We start from the raw sequence: 24,811 nt of genomic DNA, 5'->3' as shown, positions 1-24,811 counted from the left end.
TTGCTTTCATATGCCGATTGCGGTGTTCCAACTATTCTTTTTGCACCTTCAGGTTAGTAAGATCATGATTTTCTAGATTTTTCATAATAACCCTACAGTAAAGTTCTTAAAATCATAACCATTACTTTTGATAACATGATTTATATCGTATAATTTCCCTGTTTCTGAAGGATGTAAACTTCATTTTGTATACCGTGTTACTTCTTACAAAGTTGGTCTTTAATAGACTAAAAAAAAATATTAAAAAAACAAAATAGTACTACTATTTTTAGAAGTTTCATTCATGACCTGTTCCTAGAAACAATAAATAGCCCCAAGGTTACACAATCCATTCAACACTGCTCAGGAAAAGGAAAAAATCAAAGCAGCACCGTACAAAAGACTAATAAGCTAAATTCAGTGTGAGCAGAAGGACGTATTTCAGTGGCATGTCGGAAAAGAACTAACCAAGTGTTATTGAGGTTGTGATGGGTAAGTCTTATCACATTGTACTGGCCGATTTGCATGTAGCACAAGAAGAGGGGAGATACTAGCTGTTAAGTTTGAAGCCCTTCAACTGTTTCCAACAGAGAACTCGTTCTAACAGTATTGTGGATTCTTTCACTAGGCTAGGTTATACTTGTTTCTCTTTTGCTTTGGGAGAGAGAGAAGCCACACTTGTCTGTTGTAACTTTCGATTTCCAACAACAAATCGCTAGTCAGAAACTTCAAGCAGCAATGGATGAGTTCATCCCACTGAGAATCCGGTAATATGTATTGTGATCAGGAGTGTTCTGGAACCCAGGAATGAAATCCGAAAAGAACCTCAGAACTGCAGCTAGATGTTGAGAGTCATTGGAAGCAAGTGCTGCTTCGAGAAACAATGAAGGCCGGACAGTATTAACCTGAAAATTTTACTCATTTTGTAAATCCCCTACATCAAGCCAAACCACCAGCTACAAACAAATATTACAATTAGGGGGAAAAAGAACATTTTGGTAAAACAAAATCAACTCCCTTTCTATATACAGCAAATGCAATTAGGAAAAGGGTTTGGCAGAAAAAAGTTTAATTATCCTCCTTTTTGGCATTCAAAAGGAAAACCCAAACCATCAAATAAACAGATAGCAAATCCCCAAGATTTTAGGAAAACACAGCAAGATGCAATGTCTATCAACCAAAAACACAGTTGGCCAGGGAAGGGATTGGGGAACGAACACAAATATTTTCACTCTTTTTCAGCTTTTTTAATGCTCCAAACAAGGGAGAGCTTTAGGCATTAATTAGTTCTCCATACTAATGAATACAGACTCTTAAAAAAAAATTCAGCAAGAGCCTGCTAAATAACAAAAGACAAAAAACCAGCTATTGAGAAAACAAGACAAATTGAAAACATGAAGCAATAGTCTTTCTGTATTTTTTTTTTTAATTAAATGGACAAAGTAGAATTACCTTATACTTCCGTGCATAACGTAAAGCTTCAAGATAATAACCATCTTGCACTAAAAACAACACATAGTCATGATGTAAAGAAAGCTGCCTTAGCATATCCAGACCCAGCTTCCTTGTTTGGATATCCTGACGACCAGACTCCAGGAGTTGCAATGCAACTTCTTTAGAAGGTTCGATGATCTGTGAGAAAACAGCTTTCTCAGTTCAAATCACACATAAACAAAGCATAGACAGCCTTCCAACCACACACATATAGAAGGCAACAACTAGAAAACCTTGTTTATGACAAACAGTCCAAGTTCTGCATATCTCTCATTGCGCGCTAGCTGTTGTATGGTCAAAATATAGATATTTGAATGTACTTTAACCTTCTCTGAATTAGCACTGCAAAAGCAAATACAGATAACAATTCATGTGACAAGAACAGAAAAAGAATAGGTATTGTATTGAAAAAAGTGTTTAGTGATATTTTCATTCATTCATTCATTCTTATCAATTCAGATAACAATAGGCTTGCTCACTGCAAAAGCAAATACAGATAACAATTCATGTAACAATTCATGTCACAAGCGCTAAACGATAATAATTCATTCATTCTTATCAAACTTAATATACGCATTTGTACAATTTGGGCATGGATGAGGGCATCGTAATTCAGTCGAGTGGCCAACAACAAACTACCAGACAATAGCATCAGGCCTAACGTGACCATGATCAACTAACTCCAGGTGAAATCCTGAGTTCCTCAATACCACATTGACCACATTAATGGCTCAAGAAACATAACAAGTAATTTCAGTAGTAGTGATGGAGCGATCAGACTTAAACTGTCCCAGCAAGACTTTGCTTGCAGAGCCCAGAATCATTTTCAAGTTCATAGAATACAGCATACCTGCGAAGGAACTCAACAACAATGGCAACCAAGTATGAAGGGTCTCCCACCATCTCCTCCTCAACAGGAGCAAACACAAAGCTGTACATCTCATCAGGTGAAATTGCTGGTGAAGTAAGTTGAGCCTCCTGCTGCTCAGAAACATTAGCATTCAATGGGTTGTTACCTTGTCCAAGAAGATGATGATGTAAAGACGATGGCTGAACTTCAGTACTAGAAATTTCAGCACCCATCGACTTTTCTCTGTCCACTTTACTATCAATAAATTGAAGGTCACTTGAATTGGTCTTTGGTGGTTCAGAGGTGGCTTTCTCAGAGTCTAAAGATGAAAAAGCGGAAGATTTATTAAAATAGTCACTGTCCACTACAGCAGCAGATTCAAGTTTAACAGCTTTCCCTCGTGCACCTACTCTAGTGGCAGATACATCAGCCCCAGATTTAGGACTAGTGACATGCGGCACGCTAGAAGGTAATGCCTTCTCAGATTTTATTCCCTTAAGATAGCTGCCCGTTTTGATAGAGTGAGAGTAAGAGGTAACTAAAACATCCATTGCCCTGGCAACCATGGCCACGGGCCTCCGTTCAAGAATAACAGTGCGTGCTATTGCCAAGCACAATTCTTTAGCCTGAAAAGTAAAAGTAGACCAGAATCACAACTTGCTTATTTAACAAGTAATTTCAATTAGAGAAGAACAAAGAACTCACAAGGAAATGAGGCCATTTCAAGCCATCTTGGAAACCATTAGAATACTTTTACAACTCCAGCAGCACTTTTAACCCCAAGGGGGAGCCAAATCGGCTGGAAACCATACCTCATGAAACGGATATATATATATATAAAAACTCCAGATAGACAATTTTTTTTTTATTATTATTATTATTATTAAGTAAATCATTCTCATAAAAGCATAAAGGGGCGCAACCTTAGTACACAAGAAGTTTACAAGAAAATCCCATATATTGAGGAAAAAAAAAAATCCAAAAATTCAAAATAACTAGAAAAATGCAGACTATTATATGCCACTATCCATGTATAGAGATTTGAAAATGACATTCTTTAGCTCTTACACAAAAATCTCGCGATCTTCAAAGCACCTTGCATTCCGCTCTCACCAAATACACCACATTAAGCACACAAGGGTAACATCCTCCAAGCTTCTAAAATGTTATGACTTTCCAACTAATCTCTCCAACATGCCAACTCTATTACCCTTCCAGGCATGACCCATTCTACACCAAAAAGGCGGAAAATCGAAGCCCATAATTCTCTTGCCACTTCACAATGAAGAAGAAGGTGATCTATGGACTCTCCACTTAAGTCTATGTTTTATTATTTTCATAGTGATCAGAATATTTTACTTATCAAAAAAAAAGTGACAACCATATTTAAGTTGGGCAATTGCCTTCATTGGTAATGATAAATATGTGTTGATACTTATGCAAGGAGGAATGAATTAATTAGTACGTGGTGTATACATGACCCATAAAGAATCAGGTAAATGTTGAGCATAAATAGACTACATAAAGAGTACTACCTTATTGGCTTCCAACTTTCGGCGCTGCAAGAATTCTAGTACTGATGACATTTCTGAGCTACTGGCAGAAATTGCCTGCAAGAAAAAAGTACATTAGACATTGATTTTTTTTTCATAAGTAAAACTACCGTTGTACGAAAGTATATTAGACACTGATTGCAAGAACAATATCTAAATATCAATAAATGATGAAAAAAAATTAAAAAAAAAAAGAACTTGCCTCCAAATCTAAATGAATCTTCCATAGAAACTTGTTAGCAACATCGCATACGAGGTCAGGAACGAGAAAAATCCAGTCATCTCCATAGACGACTGTTTCACTGTCACTTACAACATTAGCCTCTGAACTTTCACTCTCTTCCCTGCTAGACCGAGAAGTAGAAGCACTAAGTCTGCGAAAACCCCTCAACAATAGAGGAAGTGGGGCAGATATGGGTGCCCGAGAATCTGCAAATATGTCATATAGTATGACGACCTTTGCATCAACTTGATGAACAAGTAGTACATTATCAACCACACTCACAGCAATCCTGCTTGAATAAATGGGCAAAGAACCCTGCAGATAATCAACATCAATATGTAAAAAAGTACACACTAAGAGTAATGTCAAATTACTGTAATCATTTGTGATCCGGAAGACACGATTATGTAAGTTAAAATACGTGCACCAAAATAATTTCTTCCCAACATATGATGCGTAAGTTAAAATACATACAGCAAAGTAATTTCTCCCCAGCAATAAGAGATCCAAAACAACCTGAAATAACTATTTATGCCCTTCAAGCTGAGATTTGTGGTTTCTTCTCTTCTTCTTTTCTTAAGTAAGAAACTTGTCACAATAATGCCAACCCAAGTAAAACAAAAGTGAATAAAAAATAGAAGAAAATAGTGTCAGACATCAGCATGTACAAAATGCCCATCAAAAAGTAGCATCCAAGTCACATATAGAGATCTCTACCCCTTCAATATTCCAGCTGTTATGCTTCATTCAAAACACACCAAAAACATAAAGGGACCAGTCGTTGGAGAAAAAGGACAATGCTTTCTCCTTCCCTTTATACTTTTGTGGGATTTGGAGAAAAAGAGGATTATTAGAAAGATTTCTACCCAGCGTATATAGGAAGAGAGGAAGAAGTGAGAATCTGTTTAGATATTTCCATCCTCCATGTGAGTGTCTCTGTGTGTGTGTGTGTGTGTGTCTATTGCTTGACTTTGAGCTTTAATCAGTTCTCAGTTACAAAGGAATATCGCGTCCTTTTGCTACACCAATGTAGGAACCCCTTCTTGATGGAAGAAAACTTCACCCCAAGGAATTTAAAAATTATCTAGACAATAAATTGAAAATGCTTAAAATTAAATAGCTTTCAATTCGACATTATTATTTATGTAAAGGTATTTAATTTTTATTTTATTGATAAGTAATCGATAATTATCATTTAAAGCGTAAAGGCGCCCCTAAGTACACCAGATGTATACAAGAGGAAGCACCTAGCTAGAATGAACAGAAAGGGTAAGGAAATCACCATAACTACTAGACAAAGGAAAAATTTAAGCAATTGTCCAAAGATACAAAGTTTTGAAGAAAAATGATTTCATCTCCTCTAAAGTCTTCTCACTGTCCTCAAAACTTCTATCATTCATTTCCCTCCAAAGGTAATTTCTTAAAGGAGGGGGGGGGGGGGGGGGGGGACATATGTTATCTATTTAATTTCATCTTCTTGAGAGCAAGTTGGAGGTTATTTCTAACCACAAAAATAGTACAGATTTGAATGTTACCCCGGACAGTAAAGGTGCTAGTGCTATTACTATCAGAAATAATGCCATCATTTTAGCCCTGTCTAAATGTGCTAGTTAAGCATATGAAAGCCAAGCTTCTTGCCTTGTCCCATGGTCAGAAGAAATGCTATTCTCACTATTTGTTGCAAATTAGACAGAGAATCAAGCTTGGAGATTGTTTCGTAAGTGCATATTTATCAACTGCTGCAAGTTTCATTCACCTTGCAAATTTTCCGAAAAAAGAAAAAGAACAGAACACTTAAAGAAATCAAATCACGAAATTGGCAGGGAATCTACCAAAAAAAATTTTTGATAAGTAATAATATTATTAAAAAGTGCAAAGGGGCACAACCCTAGTACGCAGGAAGTATACAAAAGAGCCCCTAATCAGAGGAGATAAACGAACATGAAAGTAAAAAATAAGCGAACGATATACGACCCGGGCTATGCGCCGACACCCACAAATATAACATATTAAGCAAATTTCTACAAAGAGCCCCAACCGTAATCTCCACATCCTCAAAAAGCCTAGAATTTCTCTCACGCCACAAACCCCACAAGATACATAAAAGAACCTGCTTCCAAATACGGATAGTAGGACCACGACCTAGCAAAGTGCCCCAGCTACTCAATAAATCCAAAACACTACTAGGCATAACCCACTCCACCCCGAATAAGCTATAGAAATAACTTCAAACAACTCGTGCCACGTCACAATGTAGAAGAAGGTGATCAACGGATTCCCCATGCTTCTTGCACATAACACACCACTCTACCACCACAATATCACGCCGACGTAAATTGATATACAGACACTCCACCAACACTTCTTGCCTAGGTTTATCTAGCACGGAACCACAAAGTGAATCTAGCAAAAGATTTGTGTATTATTTGTAATGAGTTCCGAATATTTAGACAAGAAGATGTGGCAAGTGATAGATACATAACTTGAGCTTTTTTATGAAGTGCCTCATAACATTTGAACGCTATGATTTATCAAAAAAATGAAATAGTACATTGGTTGTACAATGCCAATTGTCAATTACCTGAATGATTAGCTTCTTTTTTTTTTATAAGTAGAGAATTTTATAAAAAGCATAAAAGGCGCCCCTAGCATACATGAAGTATACAAAGAGAACCAAAACAGGAGAGCGAGGGGAGGGAGGGAAAACACCCGAAAAACCCAAAAACAGGAGGAAACACAAAGACCCCTACAAAACCAGCCCACAAAACCCAGAGACTAAAACATCACATCAAAGGCCCTCTTGCCTTGCCCCGGCTAGAACCAAAACCCCTGGCATCATAATTAATTGTGCACTCTAGGTTCTTCACTTCACGACACCCTTTAAATTTAGGAGTGGAGATTGGAGCCTCTAGACGATGATCCGCATCAATTAGAGCCATGAAATCTAAAAAGGCCTTCTCATTCCCCTCGTGTGAAACCCCCAAAGTTTGAAAACAGAGGATAAGATCAATTGCTGCCCCGGGAGGACCACCAAGCTTTTCAAGAACACCTCCCCGCGAAGAATCATCAACAAAGGCTGCCCTGGGAGACTCGCCCACTTCTGAAGGAGAAGGGGTTGTGCCCCTTGGAAGAAGAAAGCCACGCCGAAGAAAAGGCTGACAACCCTCGTCTTGAGCAGGAGTAGACACTCCCGTCCTTTGTTGGATCTAATAAGGGCTTGGTAGCAACCCCAAATGACGGCAAGGAACAAGCCTTGGGAACACCGAGAGTCTCAAGAGCCGCCCCAAGCAGAAGCTTATCCAATTTGCCAACCTTATTCTTCCGGGAGTATTTAAGCACAGACTTGGATTCCGACGGCTAAATAGGCGCTCCAGACTTCGACATCACAGGGAGAGAAAAACGCAACCTTTCACCAAGGGCTGCCACTTCTGATAAGCAAACGTCGGGGACTGGACCAAACCCATCTAGAGCCGGAGAAGGAGCCAGCAAATCGCAATAAACCTCAAACGAAGACGGCAACAGAGGACCCTCAAGTATATTCATCCTTATCATTTATAAACTGTAACAAAGCATGTCTATTTACACAATCAAAATTTTAAATTTCATTTTCAAAACTATATATATGAAATATTAATCGATTTTGTGCACTAAAGGCATGCAAATTATTTTGAACTAATCCTGCCCGTCTGCTGCCAATGGCTTGAAAGTTTAACTCATATAAATCAAAGGACTGGAGAAGAAAAATAAAAAATAAAAATAAAAATAAAAAATAAAAAAGAAAGAAATTCATGCAACACTTGCCTGCTGTACAACAGCATCGCGGTAAAACCTATACAAATGGAGGAGCATCGCAACTCTATCAACTTGCAAGCAATATATTCTACCATACCTGTGAATGGAGAAAAAGACTAAATCTTTGATTTTGAGAAACAGTTTAAACATATTAGCAACAGAAAATGAACAACAGGAACCTACACAGTGACAATATAGACATCTTCAGCAGCTAGGACAGGCTTATTGTTAGCCTCAGATTTAGCCATTGCCATGTCGAACCTTGGCAAGCGAATAATCCCTGCAGATGAAAGCTAAGCAGAAGAAATAGTGGCTGTGTCAGACCATAGGAGATGCTCAAGGATAGCCAAGCAGCTCTTATAGTAGCCATGGTAAACAACATATTTACATCAAGGAACACTGCACAAACTGCATTCTATATGTCTTGAGAAGAAGTAATGAAACTTTCTGTTCTCAACTCAAATTTCAAACCAACCATACATCGCTTTTCAAGGAAAAGAAGCAAACAGATGGAGATATTCATTGACAATGAGACTTGCATGCAGACAATAGCACCAACTAAATATAGAAAATTGTAAATGGTCTAATCACTACTGTATTTTGATTTTAAAATGTTAGAAATGGTGGCTGATATTCTGAATGAGGAAGTAACACTAGTTTCTAGTACAAAGGCCTCATGAGGCCTGTTGCAGCTTAATTTAATTTTCATTGTGCCTATTCCAATCACTTTACAAGAAGCATCATTACCCACGAGAACAAAACCACAATTTACTGACCTGTAGGTGTCAAACCTGTCCCTATAAGGGGATATGTGACCTGATGAGAAAGAAAGCATGTCACCATCACCGCCATTCGAATCTTCATCCACTACATTCGCTGAGTTTGAGGATCCCTCCTTCGTCCTTTCCTCCTCCTTTCCCTTTTTCCCATTTGGACAACTCCGCTTCAGATGCCCCTTTTCCTAGCATTTGTAGCACTTTATATCCTTTTTCCTTGACTTTGATCAATTATTCCTTTTATTCGACCTCTCATTTTCTTTCCTCCTTCCATGATCCCGAATACCCTTCGCTACAACCCCTTCACCAAAACCCTCAGCTGTACTTTGTTTCCGCTGATTGCATGCCAATAGGATTGCCATAAATTCCTCTGTTTTCAGAGTTTCCTTCCTCCCAAAGCACGGTTGTAACTAGATGTCGTAGAAGGCCAGAAGGGAGGTTAGAAGAATCAATGCCCTTTCTATTTCATAAAACTTTATATCAATCCTCTATAGATCACTTATAGAATATCACTAATAAACAACCTTTTTTCTTCTGTATTTTAGATCTGTAACAACCATATTGATGTGTTGTGTCAATTCTATACATTCGACCATCTTTAGCCCGTATAGTTTCTGCTTAAGATAAAGCTTGTTTGTAAGTGACATCGACATGAACTAATTCTCCAATCTTGTCCAAATTCCTACGGGTGACTCTTCATCCATGGTGTGGGATTAATCATCCGTCATCTTCTCTAGTTTCTTCATTTTCCCATACAAAGCTTCCACTAAACCTCCTTGTACTAACAAATCCTTCACCCTTTGCAGCCATAATCCGAAATTTTCAATTCCATTGAACTTCACCACATCATATTTGGCAACAAAAGCGTTTACCATCATTGTTTCAACAACTTTGATACCACTTGTTGGAACTTGCTGAGACGATGGCAGAGTGCTTACGTCCACATGAGTGAGCGGCTAATTTTTCACTATGTCAACAAAGAACAAGGTTACGGCGTATATATATTATCATCAACTAAACCCTAGCCAAGTACATTGAAATTCTCAATATACCCTCACCATAACACGGGAGGTGAAGCCCCTTGCACCCCCAACCTATTATTTGATCTGGCACAATAAACTTAAATTAAGCTACAACGGACCTCATGCCCCCTGCTCGTTTCACTTACGCTCCACTCACTCTACCCATAAGGCCTTTGTAATAGAAACCAGTATTACTTTCTTATTCAGAGTATGAGCCACCATTTTCTAACAAAAAAAAGTAAAATGTGTAAGTAGAGTACAGCTATTCAAAAAAAATGTCCATGCGGGTATTCATCTTAAGGTGGTGAAAGAAGAAGAGACACCCAATCCTAAACTAACATCGTGATACCATATGAGACAGAACACTTAGATGTTACATATTGGGAGGGAAAGGAATGAATATGAAATGACAGAATGCATTAAGTTGAAGGGGGAAAAAATATCTAGAGGTGATTCAAGGATTCCCCAACTAATTTCAGGCTTGGAGCAGAATGAGAATGAGAAGTTTTGAATGGACAATTTAACTTTCTTGAGAGGGGGGGGGGGGGGGGGGGGGGCGGCGCATTCAAATAGAAAATGCTTGTTTCTTAAACTTCTGCTTCCAAACATATGAACTTAAGTTGGCTATGCGACCCATTTCTAAACATCCTGAATCAGAGCAATGTTACTTTCTTGGAATCAATTTCTGGAGCCACTTTCTTCAAATATATCCAGTCTGACAAACATGACCTACATCAGCAAGGACTAAAAGAGACGTAAGCTGATAATGACAATGGTACCCCATACCTGAAATCCGTTGAAGGTCTTGCCCTGCATTCCAGAAGCAAGAAGAACCAAACGACTTTCATGTGTGTAAACATACCAACTGACATTCAATCTCCTTGTCTCCACTACATGGAGTGATTTTGACTCAGAATTGTATGCAAACATGTCCAGCCCGCTGTGATATTACTCCAGTTAGTGAAATGAAAGAGAAAAGAAAGCACTGAAAAAAAAAAAAAAAAAATCACACACACACACACACACAAATATATATATATGTTGAAACAACCTCGCCCCCACCTCCCCACCCCCGGGAGCTGCTCAAAAAAAATAAAAAATAGAAAGAAAGAGGCTGGGATGTCAAAAGTACCAAATTCAAACTGATAACAGTTATAGTTAATAAGTTCAAAGTAATATAATTTATGCTTCACTATTCACATTAAGCACACAGAAACTTCCCTTACCTGGTCTTTACAAATACAATATCGCAGAATGGACAATCTGTCCAGAAAAACCCCAGAATACTCTCCGACTCTGACCCGCACGTCTGACTAAAAGTTTCCCCAGTTTCTCTATGCCAAAATTGTACCTCATGATTAGATCGTTGGATCGCTATAAACTTTGTATCCAAAGAATACCGGATAGATAAGATGGGCCCTTCACTTATCGAATCAGAGGTAGGGGCAACAAGAGGAGAAAAGGGAACAGTTTTCCATGAGAAGACCTAAATAAAAATATAAAAGGAAGCGAAAAATAAAACACAGCACCAATTAGTTAATCTGATTTATTTAATTCAAAATCTTCAGATGCAAGTACTCAAGTATTTCAGTAAAAGCTTTTCTCATTACCTGATCAGATATTGGGGAGAGTAGCAACTTATTTCCATCATCATAGAATAAACCCCTTGATCCAGAAATGTCGCACCGAAGGGGTGGATATTGAATATAAACATGTGACATGGCACCAGATCCACTCAAACCAACACTAGGCTGTGAACTTGATGCTTTCCCAGACATCTCTCCTAAGTATGGAAAGTACTGCTGCGGCTAATCTTAAAACCAGAGTTTATACACTGAAAAAATAGAGAAGATCACATCACTGGAAGAGCAGAATAAGAGATCTGAAGGAGCATAACACCCCCGAGAAAAAATAAATAAATAAATACATTCTATTTTGCAATTGATGAATGAAAAACCTCTTTTCTGCATGCTTCCAACCACTGCCTCCAAACTATACACACGGTGCTTGCAGTATTTAACATATGCATCAACATAGTGATGAGAGCAGACAACACAGTTAAACCTTTCCTTGCAGCTATTCAGGGAAGGGGAAAAAAGATTTTAAGTCAATTTTACTAGAAGCCAAATTTCAGGAATCAGTTTTTTCCTCCTATTACACCAGAACATATTTCTTATCAACTGTAGATTAGATTACCGTTTTCTGCATGCAACTCTTTAGTGCTAGAAATTCTTTCAAACACATATCACGCTCAACTTCTGGAACCTTGGCCGCAACACAGCTTCCATAGTCTTTCGCCTATCAATAAGAAATATCTTGAAATAATACATCAAGCAAATTTCAAACACCTCATATAGAGCAGCTCTAGGTAAATTGTGTTTCTAAAATTTCAAAATAAAAAAATAGCACAGAAACTAGAAGTTAGATTCATTACATACTGTACCCTTCCTATAGGTAAGTTTTAGTGATATTTCTCTTTCATGTTCTCACTCTTTTCCTAGATGAACATTATCTAGTCCAAATTAAAGAGACATATTTCTAAATCAAAGAGTTAAAGCTCATCATCAAACCTGCACTGCACAATTCGCTAAAATGCGCTTGAGAGTGTTAGTAGTGTTCCTTTCTTTCATGTCCAGGGCACTGCCAAAGAAATGTCCGATAAATAAACAGTCATTGGTTATACATTTTAGCCTGGAGATTTCATAGCACAACTGACAGTGATAAGAAATCTGCATAAAAAAGATTCAAGTGCCAAGTGTTTTTTAGATATTTATAGAAGTGGGTTTTCCATCATTTCATCACAATTGTAAGTGGTGGACCAATTTACCGAAGGCCTAATTAAACCGAAAGAATTGTGTATAAAATTCGTTAAACAGAGTAATTTAACCCTAATTAAACCCTAACGTCTAATCCGAGTCAATTTCATGAGCATTTATCTAAGCAAAATTTCTCGTTCCTCGCACTATTTGAGAAATAATTTCAAGTTTGATTTGAGAAAGCCGGATAAATACCTCGTGAATTGAGCATTGGAAATTTCAGGGCCGGTACGGTCTCGGAACACACAAAGCGAGCCAAAGAGCTTCCTTGCTCCCGATCTTTTTTCTCTCTTTGTTTTATTCCATTCTGGGAAGAAGTACCTAACAGTCTTGTCGTTGCTGAACGTTGGGGTTTTGATTCACCGGTGGTTTACGTGGGCCCTTTTTGCAACAACAGGCCCATATGGACCTGGGCCTATTGTTTATGTTTAAACGAAAAAGTGATCCACTTAAGTTGGGCTTCAATATCAGAACAAAAGAATTTTTTTTCACTTGAATTGAGGTCTAGTTGTGACAAGCCAGGCTATAAAAGAATCTTTTCACCTGGGCCTGGATAGAATTTTTGTGAATTGTTACTTATGACATCCAAAACCTGAACATACTCAAAGAATAAGGGTAATAACTTGTGTTTGCATATTGGATTCGGGTTGTATCAATATAGGAGTATAAGACTATATAAGTTAACTCTAACCTGCTAATATCTTTGTGGGTTCGTATCAAGTTTGTGGGTCGTGTAAAAAATTGACAGCCCTAAATATCACGTGTCAGGTTCAGGTCATGTCAATGCATTGGTATAGGACTATATAAATTAACCTTAACTCGACCAATTTAATTAAACGAATCAAATCCATAAATCTCAATTCACTAATTTAGTGTTGAGTTCATATCAAATTTCTAGAACATGTCAAAAATTGTTTGGATTACTCAAAGATTGTCAAATTAATATGCTTCCATTGTGGCTATTAAAAAGTCCACTATAGTGCTAAAGTCAACCCAAGATTAAGTTAGATGGGCTGCTTCTTTCTCTCCCCTTGAACCCCAATTAGCTATTTTAAACCAACATGACCCTCCCCCCATTTCTTCCTCTCTTTATTTGCTCAGCAAAAGAAAAAAGAAAAAGAAAGATAATCATGCCAGGCTCAGGCTCCATGCTCATTTGGAGCTCCTTCTTTATTTTTCCCACTTAATTTGTTTTAATTCTTATGTTTTATTTTTAATTTTTGTTAGGAATTAGTGCGGATTTTGTTTTCTCTTGATTTGATATTATTTCTTTATTCGAATCAAGTTTGGGAAGATGGATTAAAATTTTTCTGTTAAAATCCGTAGAAAGGCAAATTTTATTTATATGAATTTTCTTAAACATTTGAGAAAAATCAAAACAGTTGACAATAATATATAGAAAACTATTAAGAAGTATACTGATTATACAATATATTTTTCCTTGAATGATTGCAGAAATGTGGCTTGGGATACTTTTCAACATCGGAGATCTTTGTTGAGTTGGTGTACAATGTTAAGACAATTTTCAATATAATGACACAAGTTTTGGTAGATCCTTTTTTCACTCTTGCGAAATAATAAATATCAATTAAAGGAGCTCGCTGGGGTTCTAGCCAGACCCATTCCGATGTATAAATCAGTATTTTGAAGAGAATTCAAATCAACTCCGAATATAAAAATTTATCTGAAAAATACCCGGTAGTTTGTACCTCTTTATAGATGGGATTCCAGTCATTCACTATGGATCAGGTAGGAACTGATTTCCTTACTCCGAGATTTCTTCTCGGCCTACCTGGAATCCGTAAAGTCTTAATATCTCGAGATTTGATGCTTCCAAAATACTTTTGGCTTCTTGTGAAATTGTTTTTTGATAGGCCTTAGCCTTAATATTCTAATGTAGCTGATTTTTCAAGATTAATATATGTAAATGGGCTTGTGTGGATTATAAGCCCATTTGATAACTATTGAGAATATTTCCCAACATAGTTGTTATTTATGTCATAACAATATCCTAGAATTATAGAAATGACAGACAAAATTTCTTACAAACTGGTTTGTAGAAAATTTCATTCAACTCACATATAAGATTGACATGTGTTCTTTAAGTATGTGAGAAGTACAAGTTGTTTTAATAGCATGTACTTTTTACATGCTTAAAAGACACTTATCAATCTTAGCTAGAGTTAAAAATTAATATTGAAATTTGCAACACATGCTGCTATCCAGCTGGGTTGAGATTAGCCAGCCCAAAGCCAATCGGATGGTCAAAATTGGCCGAACTCTTCATGGATATCCCATTCAGAACCCCATAGTAGCTAAATCCTTAATGAGATGGGCTGACCTTTATACAGACTTCAACCATTTTTGGCCATTGGATCGTTTTTTGAATGCTCATCATTGTGCCACATCAACGTAATTAAATAAACAGACTTGCCAGTTATTCCTAAGAAATCGTTCAAATTCAGTGTAGAAAGTGAAACGACTTCGATCATTTTCAGCCGTCAATTACGGACTCGACGAGCTAATGACTACTCGATCTAATGACACCACCCCTACGTTACGCGGTATATATATATATATATATAACATATCAAAGTATTTCATGTTTTAAACTTTTGGTCAGTTGGTGAGGGGCCGATTTTATATGCCTTTATTTTGTGAGACGCCGCTACCAATTTTTCTCGCTATTCTATTGTACGGCACGTCTCCTGTTATCTTTACGTTTTGATCATGTTTGACGCTGACTCGTAAATTTGATACAAACGTAATATGTTAATTTAGGATTGATTCATATAATTTCAAATTTTTACGTTGATACGATTTAAACTCGACATGATATTTAAGTTGACAATTTTTAACATGATCTACGAACTCGAAACAAACCTAACACAAAATTAAAAGATTTGGATTGAGTTGTATGACCAATTTAATCAAATTGATCGAGTTAAAATTGATATATATAATTTTACGACTCTTATATAGTGAGTGTACTTATGAATATTGAGTCACACATCGAAAAAATATTAAAAAAGAAGAAGAAGTTAGTATACTTACATGGGCTCAAGCTTATTAACTTAAGCTTTTGAGTTAAGGTAATGTTCAAATATGTATATTAATATACTTTTAATAAATTCTTTAATATTTTATACCTATTTTTCGATACGATCTAAATTAAACGGGCTCACGACTACGGATGGGCAACCTAATTATCTTCAACCTAGCTTATATATTATAAACATAGTATTCTTTGAAACTATTAATTTTGTTGGTCATCGATCCTAGTGCATGACGTTCGTCATTTTGTTGTCATATGATCACATTGTCACTCTTAAGTTTAAAAGTTATCACCCAACTTCTCTCTCTCTCATAATGAGAAATGATGTTTTCTACATGCGTGAATTTATCCAACGATTGTTCACAGTTGTAATACAATTTGTAAGCAACACTTTTTCTCTGTCAAACATTTACGGACCTACTACAAAGTATTTAATTATGATAATACTTTATTATAGATCTCAAACAACTTAAAATACCATTGAATAATAATAATAATAATATTTATAAAAAAAAAAAAAATAGAGGCGGGACCAATGGTGGGGGCATTGGAGAGGCTGAAGGTACGGAGGCTGTGGAACGATAGGACAACAGCGTAGAGAAAGAAACAAAAATTGAGGAAGAAAAAGAAAGATGAGATTAAGAAGGGGTAAAGAAGAGAAAAAAAAAAAAAAAAAAAGATAAAAAAGAGATGAGTAAATTAAGAGAAATGTTAGACATCTCAACATTTTTTTTCATAATTTGGTTTCAAACTCACACTTTTCAAAATGATAGATATCATGGAATAGTTTAAAATTGTCTACCAAACACAATTTGTTTATTAAACAAATTATACGATTATTGATTCGTGTTGTGATATCCGTTTGGTTAAATAAGTTGTGTTAGAGTTGAAGTATTTGACACATTTAATTAAATAGATTATATTTGTTTCGACTCATGCCATATAGTTATATACTCGCTATTTAACACAACACGAATCCAACCTAGCAACTTATAAATCCGAATGATTATGATCCGTACGTACAGGGAGACAATTCATATACTCATAGACAAATAATTAAGTAGTCTGGATTGGATATTAATTGGTCTCGCTGTATGGTTATCCTTTTATTGTAAGATTTCATCTCCATATATGGCTTATATGCCACATAAGGAAGTATTTATTAATAATTTAATAAATAAATAGTATATACGGTATTACGGTTAGGTAATTTAATTAATTAAATTACCGTAATGGAATCGATTAATTGATTTAAAATCAATTAATAATATTGTTTCCTTGATGGGAGGAACAATACGGTACTTACCATATTTGAGGGTCCCTGAGCTAGCCTATAAATAAACAGCCTGTGTACACCATCAGTACGGCAATTCGGTAATAGGTATAGGTTAGAAGATCCCTCAAATAACATTTTATTGTTCTTCAGATGGATCGTGGAGACGCTTGAGCAAACATGGCTAGAGGTAAGCCTGAATCCTGTTTATTCGTTTTTCGCTGCGCATGTTAGATTAAATAATATGTTAATTATTTATAACATTTATGTGACATATATGCAATGTGGTTATCATATTGAATTAAGTATTAATTTTGATTCTTAAAAGAATTTGACAAGGTTGATCGATAAGCATGGTGACAATGACAAGTTTTTGCGACCAAAATGGTGGAGGAGAAAAAATAAAAAGGAGGAAGAAGCCAGTCTGCCACCTTGTCAGATTGCTTTTAATAAAATTTAATAAAAAAATAGAAAAATAAGAGTTCTTTCTATATCAACGTCGACCTAATTAACATCCATCCCGCATCAACGAACAAATATGAAAAACGTTACGGGGGCAATCAACGTCCTGCTTCTTAACTACACATGTCGGCACAATCAGTCGCAAATCTCACTCTCGTAATGTATATGACAAGACACTAGCCCTCATCTGAGGATGTCTTAATGCAGCCGCCTTCAATAGGCTACGCAAAGTTCATGTCAAAGATCATACATATTTTATAATTAAAAAAGTCAATTTTTATTTTTAATTAGTTTGAAGCAGATAATTTTTTTTAAAATGAAAACATTTTACTATTTGGCTTCGTATCTTAAAACCTATATTACTTTTATTTAGGAAAAAAAAAATTGGTCTCTAATATTTGCTCCTTTTAAAAATTAATTCTTAAGTTTTAAAAAATTACTCTATAGGTTTTAACACGTTTCAAAATTACTCTTTTTGGTCAATTTTTTTTTGTCTAAATTGGTGATGGAACCACTTCAGTCAATCGCAAAATCACTTGTAGTCACGTCAGCCCTAAATCAACCACCACCACATGTGAAATTTCAAGAAAAAAAAGAAAGAAAGAGAGAGAGAGAGAGAGAGAGGAAGAAGCAAATTTATGGATGAAGCTTTGTACGTACCTAGCTCACGGCCGGGGTTGCAGAGTGATTTGGCAATTGGCAGACATGTCAAAAATTCCGTTAGTAATTGGATAGAAATCCTAATTATGAAGGGAGTGATCTTTTTTTTTTAAATAAACTGACGATTTCATTACTGAATATGAGCCCCAAAAGGGAATACAGCTGACCAAAGGCCAATAGAAATACAATAGGAACGCATACATGCCCGAAGGCAAAAACCACTGTCCGTAGGCTCTAATGTGACTAGAGATATAGAAACTCCACCCACTAAGTCAGGAAAACCTGACTTAAAACAGCCTATCAAATAAGATAGACTGTGAGAAAAATCAAGAATATACATAAACAACAGCTACCCAAATAATAAATAAACATTACAAGAAGTAATCTTTAAGCCTCTTTAAACAATAAAGCACAACCGATTACAAAGAAAAAAGGCAGATCTAGCAACAAGCCATCAAACAGTCCCATAATGTCTAAAAATTACTAAGGTAAACCGAAACAGAAGACCCAAGCAAGAAACACCAACGCAGATGCCGGACAGAGGCGGACATCGCCGGAGCCGACGGCGCGTGGGAAGCACGCGCCATCACCAGTACCACCCAGCCGAAGATCAGCCGCCGGAGGCCCCATCCCCACCGTGCAAGGCCCGAAAATCGCGGAACGTGGCCGTCACGCGCACCAAAGAGCAGAGGACTCTCTGGCGCGTGTAGGCTACGCGCCGAACTCCGACAAGCGGCGTGACCTATGCGACCGGCAGCAGAAGCAGACGGCGACGGAGAACTCGGCTGAGGGGTGCGTGTGTCGCAGAAATCGGCGGACGTGCGTAGATCTGGCATCAAAAATCAGAATAAAAACAAGAAAAGACCGGCCAAAAACACTCCGACTACGACGCACAAACCGGCCACACCCCCAAACCGGAACAACAAGCGTAGAGACTTACTGCCTTAGCCAAACAAATCACAAACCACCATAGCCCAAGGACTAGGTGAACAGCAACCCCAACCGGATCAAAACCGGGGGAACAAAAACCCTCCAACTCTAAAAGCTGAGGAACTAAACACTAAAACAAAAAAGACACACCACCGGGAGAGGGAGACGAAGAGCCTCCCTCTCCCGCAAAACCAAACTCACACGATTTTTGCCTTCAGAGGAAAAATCGCCACCGGGATATATTTCAGAGGAATAATTATGAAGGGAGTGATTTTTAAATGTGTCAAAATTTAAGGAGTAATTTTTTTTTTTAATTAAAAAAAAAAACCTAGGGAATAATCTTTTTTTTTAAAAAAAATCGATCCAATAATCTTTTTTTTTTTAAAAAAATCGATCCCAAGAACCCATTTTAAAATTTCCTTTTATTTATTGGGAAATAGAAAGAAAGAGAGCATATATTGCTTATTTCAGAAATAATCATCCATATAGTTGTTTGAGAATTTTTTTGAGCAAATTAAGAGTTTCCCTTTTCCTCCTCTCTCTCTCTCTCTCTCTCTCTTTTTTTTTTCCTTTTCCTGAGCAAATATAAAATACAAGTTGGGAGGATCGGAGTTAAGGAAGTTTATAAAGAATATGAGAGGTAAGGATACTTTCAAAAAATGTTTTTGCAAACGGTTCCTTAAACTAATTAAGGAACTTAATATGTTATGATTATAATATAAGATATATTTTTCAATATGCCAAGCGAGCTCAATTGGAGATAAACTTAATATGTTCTGATCTTATAGATGTCTCTCTTAAGGGCTGAAACTGTGTTTTAATTGATAAATCTTTTTCTGCTTATGTTGCAAACATTATTAAAAACATTCTTTTATGTCCTTCTTTGCCTCCGGATAAAATCATATGGAATGGTACTTCTAATGGTATGTTTTCTGTTAAAAGTGCCTATGATATGGCCTTAGATTTGCTGAGACGAAAGAATGGGGAGTGCTCAGCCAGTTATGGCAATAGTGTTTTCTGGAAAAAAAAATTTGGGCAGTTAAAGCTTCAAATGCTTCAAAAAATTTTCTTTGGAGAGCTTGTCAAAATGTGTTGCCCACTAAACATAATTTGTTAAGGAAGGGTGTGGTTGAAAATGATCTTTGCCCATGCTGTCACTCAGAAGTGGAGTCTGTGATTCATGCTTTATGGGAGTGCCCGAGTGCTCAAGATGTGTGGGGCTGTGGTCCTATACTATTTCAAAAATGTCCTTCTTTTTTTGCAGATATGATAGAACTTGTCTCTTATACTAGACTAAATGATGATTTGATGAGTCTAACAGTGACAGTTTTTCATAGAATTTGGTTGCGAAGGAATAAGCTGATTTTTGAGGAGCAGTTTTCTTCTCCTATGAAGGTTTTCAGTGATGCTTCTAAGTTTTTTAAAGATTTTAAAATGTATAATTTAAAGGAGCCTTTGTTAACAACTCCAAATGCTGAATAGACAAATATTTGTAAATTTTGGAAAACTCCAAGTGCTGGCTTTGTGAAAGTTAATTGGGATGCATCTTTGAATTCAAAATCTGGCTGGATTGGCTTGGGTTGTGTGATTAGAAGTGAGGAAGGCTCTGTTCTTGGTGCTAAATGCAGGGCCGCTAAGGTTAGTGTGGACCCTTTATGTGCAGAATCAATGGCTACTTTACTTGCTGTGAAATGGGTTTTGTGAACATTGAATGTGAGGATGACTTTTTGCAAGTCATCAAAAGTTTATGTAATTCAGATTTTTCTCTTGATAGAATTGGACACTTTGTAGATCCTACTAAACAGAAAGCTTCTTGTTTTTCAGTTTGTAATTGGAGCTATTGTTGTAGGGAAACTAATGAAGTGGCCCATATTCTAGTTAGAAATGCTTTCTCAAAATATTTTTCTCATGTTTGGGTTGAGGAATTGCCTTTGTTTATTTCTTCTACTGCTTTTAGAGACTTTTTGGTCTCTAGACTGTATGATCATCTATTTTTAATGAGAAGTTGTTCCATTGTTAAAAAAAAAAAAATTGGAGATAAACTATACGGCAGTTAGATAGTCATTCTCAATAATGATAATCCGGAATCCGGATGGTTAGTTGGTTACAAAGAACTTGATATACAGTACTATATATATTATCATTGTGCATTTTGATCATGAGTTTTATTTGCAAACAAAACTTTTTTATATTTTATTTTTTGCGTTTCTGTTTGTGACGTAATTGTAAAAGTAATTTTAAATATTTTATATTTAATTAAAATTATTTATTAATAATTTATTCATGCCTTGACGACGACAAAAGTTGACCTGTCCCAATTAAATAAAAAAGGTGGTTACGCCTAAAGGCCCTTACCCCCCCCCCCCAAAAAAAAAAAAAAAAGTGAAAGGAACTGTGAGATGCCCACTTTCTATTTGGCCATACACACGGTTTATTAGATTCCGACCGATTGGAAAGAAAACAAAAAAAGCAAAGTATCCAAGACAAAAGCAATCCTTTATTTACAATGAGTGCTTGGTGGACAGCCTTTCGCGCGCCCATGGTGGGAGTAGATATTAAATATACTAAACGAAGAAGAATACGTACGTTGGAACTTGGAAGGAATTTCCTGTAATCCGTAAATAACTCCACATATGGAAACTATTCCCTGACCTCTGATAGTTTGGAACTTCCATGATACTGAGGTAAAAGCCTGACACATATTTGAGATCCTGCCATGGGAAAATTAGAGTAACATGAATTTCATACAAATCAGAACTGATCAAGATTTTTTTATAATTAATTATTTGTTTGAATTTGAGAAAATTCGGTAGGTGATTGTGAAAGACCACTTATGAGACCCACCTAACCGAAAAGTGGTTGAACAGTCAAATTTTTATTTGATGATCATCATGTAGGTCTCGTAAGTGATATCTTACAATCACCTGTATGAATTTGAGAGAATTCAGGCAAATAATTGTAGATGAATCATAATCTGTGAGAAACACGTTATTTTTTAATAATATGTACTCTCACGTGCTTTTTAATATCATAGAAGACGTGAGTCATTTTTAAAGGTTAATTTGTATAAATCTTTTACAAACTAGTTTGAAGAAAATTTGTGTCATTTATCGAGCGAAGACAATAATTAAAAGTACTATTTCAAATTACGCTTTCACAATTATAGCAATCGAGAATGCTATCGCGAGTACTAAAAAATAGAAAGAAGAAAAAAAAAGGGCCATCTCAAATGGTACTTTTTTATAATTGTTTAGATGCATTATCATTATACAGATAAGCGTGTTTTATATGATAATGAAAATGCTATTTCAAGTATGCTCTTATGATCATTATAAAAGGGATATTTAAAATAACAATTTTTATTAATTAGGCTATAGAAACAACTATTTTTTTGCTTGTGGATATATAATAGCAACTCCCATTATGAGACCAAAAAAAAATGTTGGACATGCATGATGAATGAAATTTACTTACTCTATTAGTCTATTATAATGATGATAAGTTAATTAATAATGAACTGCTATGCCTAACTTTATATAAAGCGGGGGTATAACTATATATAAAATAGTACGTCCAAGCAATTCCATGATATAAGGGTACAATCGAGAATGGAAGCAATTAGGTTTAGAGAGATAGAATGTCAAAGGTGTACACACACGTGTGCATCGACTCCCAATGTTGATGTTCAACTGCACGCTATCAAAAGGTCAAACTCAAACCGATAGTTGATCGAAATCGACTGTTTAACCACATCGATCGACTCTTGTCGGGGTTGGTCAGGAGGCTGATGCAAGGTTTATCTTGACCACTATAATGGCCATTATTTAGACCACTTCATTTACGTTAATTACAAACCCTCCAACTCTAACAGATAAGGAAAAGAAAATGTGTAACTAAAGAGCCTGAAATAATATTGCCATGAGAAATATAATTTTTATTTTAAAAAAAAGTTTGAAAGAACTTTTCAGTTAAAGTTTTATTTTTAAGTTTTTTTTATCAAATGAACTAATTTTTACTTGGTCCAATTTTATAAGTCTTTTTAATGCAATTTCACACATGCTCTAATATCAAATATATCAAACACATGCAATAACAAACACCCATGAAGCAAGAGGACCAATTAATCACCGAAACGAGAAATACCCATTAAAATAAAACCTAAAACAACCACAAATCCTTATAGTTTGTGGTTAAAAAAGAGAAAACGATATAAGACAGGTAAAGAGGATATGATGAATGGTGAAAAAAAGAATGAGGAGACGATAATATACGAGGAACAAATGAAGGGGAAGAGATCGAGGTAAGAGGTTTTTGAATTGAACATAATTTTTCTTTAAATTAACATGCAAGAAATACATATTTTTATTTATAAAATAAAAATAAAAATTAATAACACTTAAAAATCACATTTTTTTTAATAGAAAGAATGTGCTTCTCACTCTTACTCAATAATCATTTGAAAGTATCATAGATTGAATTGAAAAAAATAAAAAATAAAAAATAAAAAAAGATCTCTACCATAACTTAAAAAAAAAAAAAAAAAAAATTGTCCTTTCGAATAATAAGAAAGGATGCAGGTCAGCTTTGAAGGATTTACTGTCATTCAACTACCAACTATTGATTCAACAATTGTTGGCGATCCTTCTCTTTTACTGATTCAACTAATGGGATCATAAAAAATGGATTGATTTTGATTGGTTTGGATGTATAGGTAGAACTTGCAGGTTGTGGGGTGTCGTGGCTTTTTTAATAGGTCAGATTTTTTTTTTTTAAATATATATATATATAAAAAAATATAAACAGTTAAAAAAAACTATATTACATACCGAATCCAAATCATAGGCAGCACCAATAACCAACCCAATGAATATTCTACTCGGACAATCCAAGCCAGCCTACTATTACTCCCCCCCCCCCCCACTTAGATAAGTATTTTCTTTTCTTTTCTTTTCTTTTTTGAAGAATTTCGTTTATAACCCTGAACTTTCACTACTTTTAAAATAATTTACTTAAACTTTAAAACATCTTAATTTAGAGTATCAATTTTTCAGAAAGTTTCAATCTTAGTCTACCGTTAAAATTTTTTATTAAATCCTGTCAAAATTTGCAAAATACCTTTATTTTTTTAGAAAAAAAAATTATTAAGATTTAGATATTAATTAGAATTTAATAGAATTTGCATAAATACTCATGCATGAATCTTGAAAAATTTTATAATTTTTTTTAAACAAAACAAATACATGAGTATTTTTATTTTTTTGATAGGTCTAACAGATGATTAAGATTGAAACGTTTTGAAAAATAAATATTTTCTAAATTATGATATTTTAAAATTTAAAAATAAAAGTTTAACAATTATAAGCAAAATTTTCCCTTATTTTTTATATTTGTTAAGTCGTCATACTTTCTGGAATTATCTTCTCGGATTATTGAGTTCAGTTGACTAATTGTTGAACTCAATTTTCTAAATAGTTGCAGAACTTCAATCATTATATGTCACCATCCCTTACTAACTCCACTTTTTTTATTGATACGAAAAGTAAATACTAACTTGGGCTTGGAGCCTTTGCGAAAAATAATTAATAATAATATTCGCCGTGAAAAGCAAAAGCTCTTTTTGGGAAATATTTTTTGTTAAGCATTCACAACTGCTCTAACAAACAAAAGACAGGTGACAACTTCAATTTCTATTTCTAGTGTACAGACCAAACATGCACAGCGCGCCACCTGACAATTAGTGTACAATTTTTAGTCATGGGTTGTCTGTCTGGCTGTGGTACCAGCTTGAAGGCGAAGGGTAACACGAATTCGAATGAATTGTCACATCTGACGGCTAAGCGTTCGGGTCCTACGACGTTTTCCCCTCTTTGGATCATCATTAAGCAATTTAGTCAAGACGCCATCAGAGCTCCCATTATTTTTGAAC

General features: G+C 35.6%; 1 protein-coding gene across 2 annotated transcripts; it reads right to left on the bottom strand.

Moving 5' to 3' along the window:
- Positions 1 to 242: 242 nt before the first annotated feature.
- LOC133872682 (uncharacterized) lies at positions 243 to 12,823 on the bottom strand. Of its 2 annotated transcripts, XM_062310255.1 has the most exons (15): positions 12,701 to 12,823; positions 12,260 to 12,329; positions 11,886 to 11,987; positions 11,647 to 11,765; positions 11,300 to 11,523; positions 10,916 to 11,175; positions 10,476 to 10,629; positions 8,075 to 8,184; positions 7,901 to 7,988; positions 4,079 to 4,414; positions 3,859 to 3,933; positions 2,324 to 2,949; positions 1,707 to 1,815; positions 1,432 to 1,611; positions 243 to 884 (listed from the first exon to the last, which is right to left on the bottom strand). In XM_062310255.1, exons 5-15 carry the CDS (start codon positions 11,465 to 11,467, stop codon positions 708 to 710), a joined length of 2,283 nt encoding a protein of 760 aa, XP_062166239.1. In that variant the 5' UTR covers positions 11,468 to 11,523; positions 11,647 to 11,765; positions 11,886 to 11,987; positions 12,260 to 12,329; positions 12,701 to 12,823; the 3' UTR covers positions 243 to 707. The 2 variants fall into 2 exon arrangements, with proteins under 2 accessions (XP_062166239.1, XP_062166240.1); XM_062310256.1 differs by lacking the exon at positions 12,260 to 12,329.
- Positions 12,824 to 24,811: the final 11,988 nt, after the last annotated feature.

This window comes from Alnus glutinosa, chromosome 7 (assembly GCF_958979055.1).
Source record: "Alnus glutinosa chromosome 7, dhAlnGlut1.1, whole genome shotgun sequence".
Classification (NCBI taxonomy): Eukaryota; Viridiplantae; Streptophyta; class Magnoliopsida; order Fagales; family Betulaceae; genus Alnus; species Alnus glutinosa.
This window is presented reverse-complemented; position numbering and strand designations above follow the sequence as displayed.

What these genes read in the sequence shown, in the direction of transcription:
- LOC133872682 (XM_062310255.1), bottom strand. Translation starts at nt 11,467, where the DNA reads ATGTCTGGGAAAGCATCAAGTTCACAGCCTAGTGTTGGTTTGAGTGGA. An exon ending in TCTCCCCAATATCTGATCAG is followed by an intron (nt 11,176 to 11,299) that starts GTAATGAGAAAA and finishes ATTTTTATTTAG; the next exon opens with GTCTTCTCATGGAAAACTGT. An exon ending in AGATTCATTTAGATTTGGAG is followed by an intron (nt 3,934 to 4,078) that starts GCAAGTTCTTTT and finishes TTTTTCTTGCAG; the next exon opens with GCAATTTCTGCCAGTAGCTC.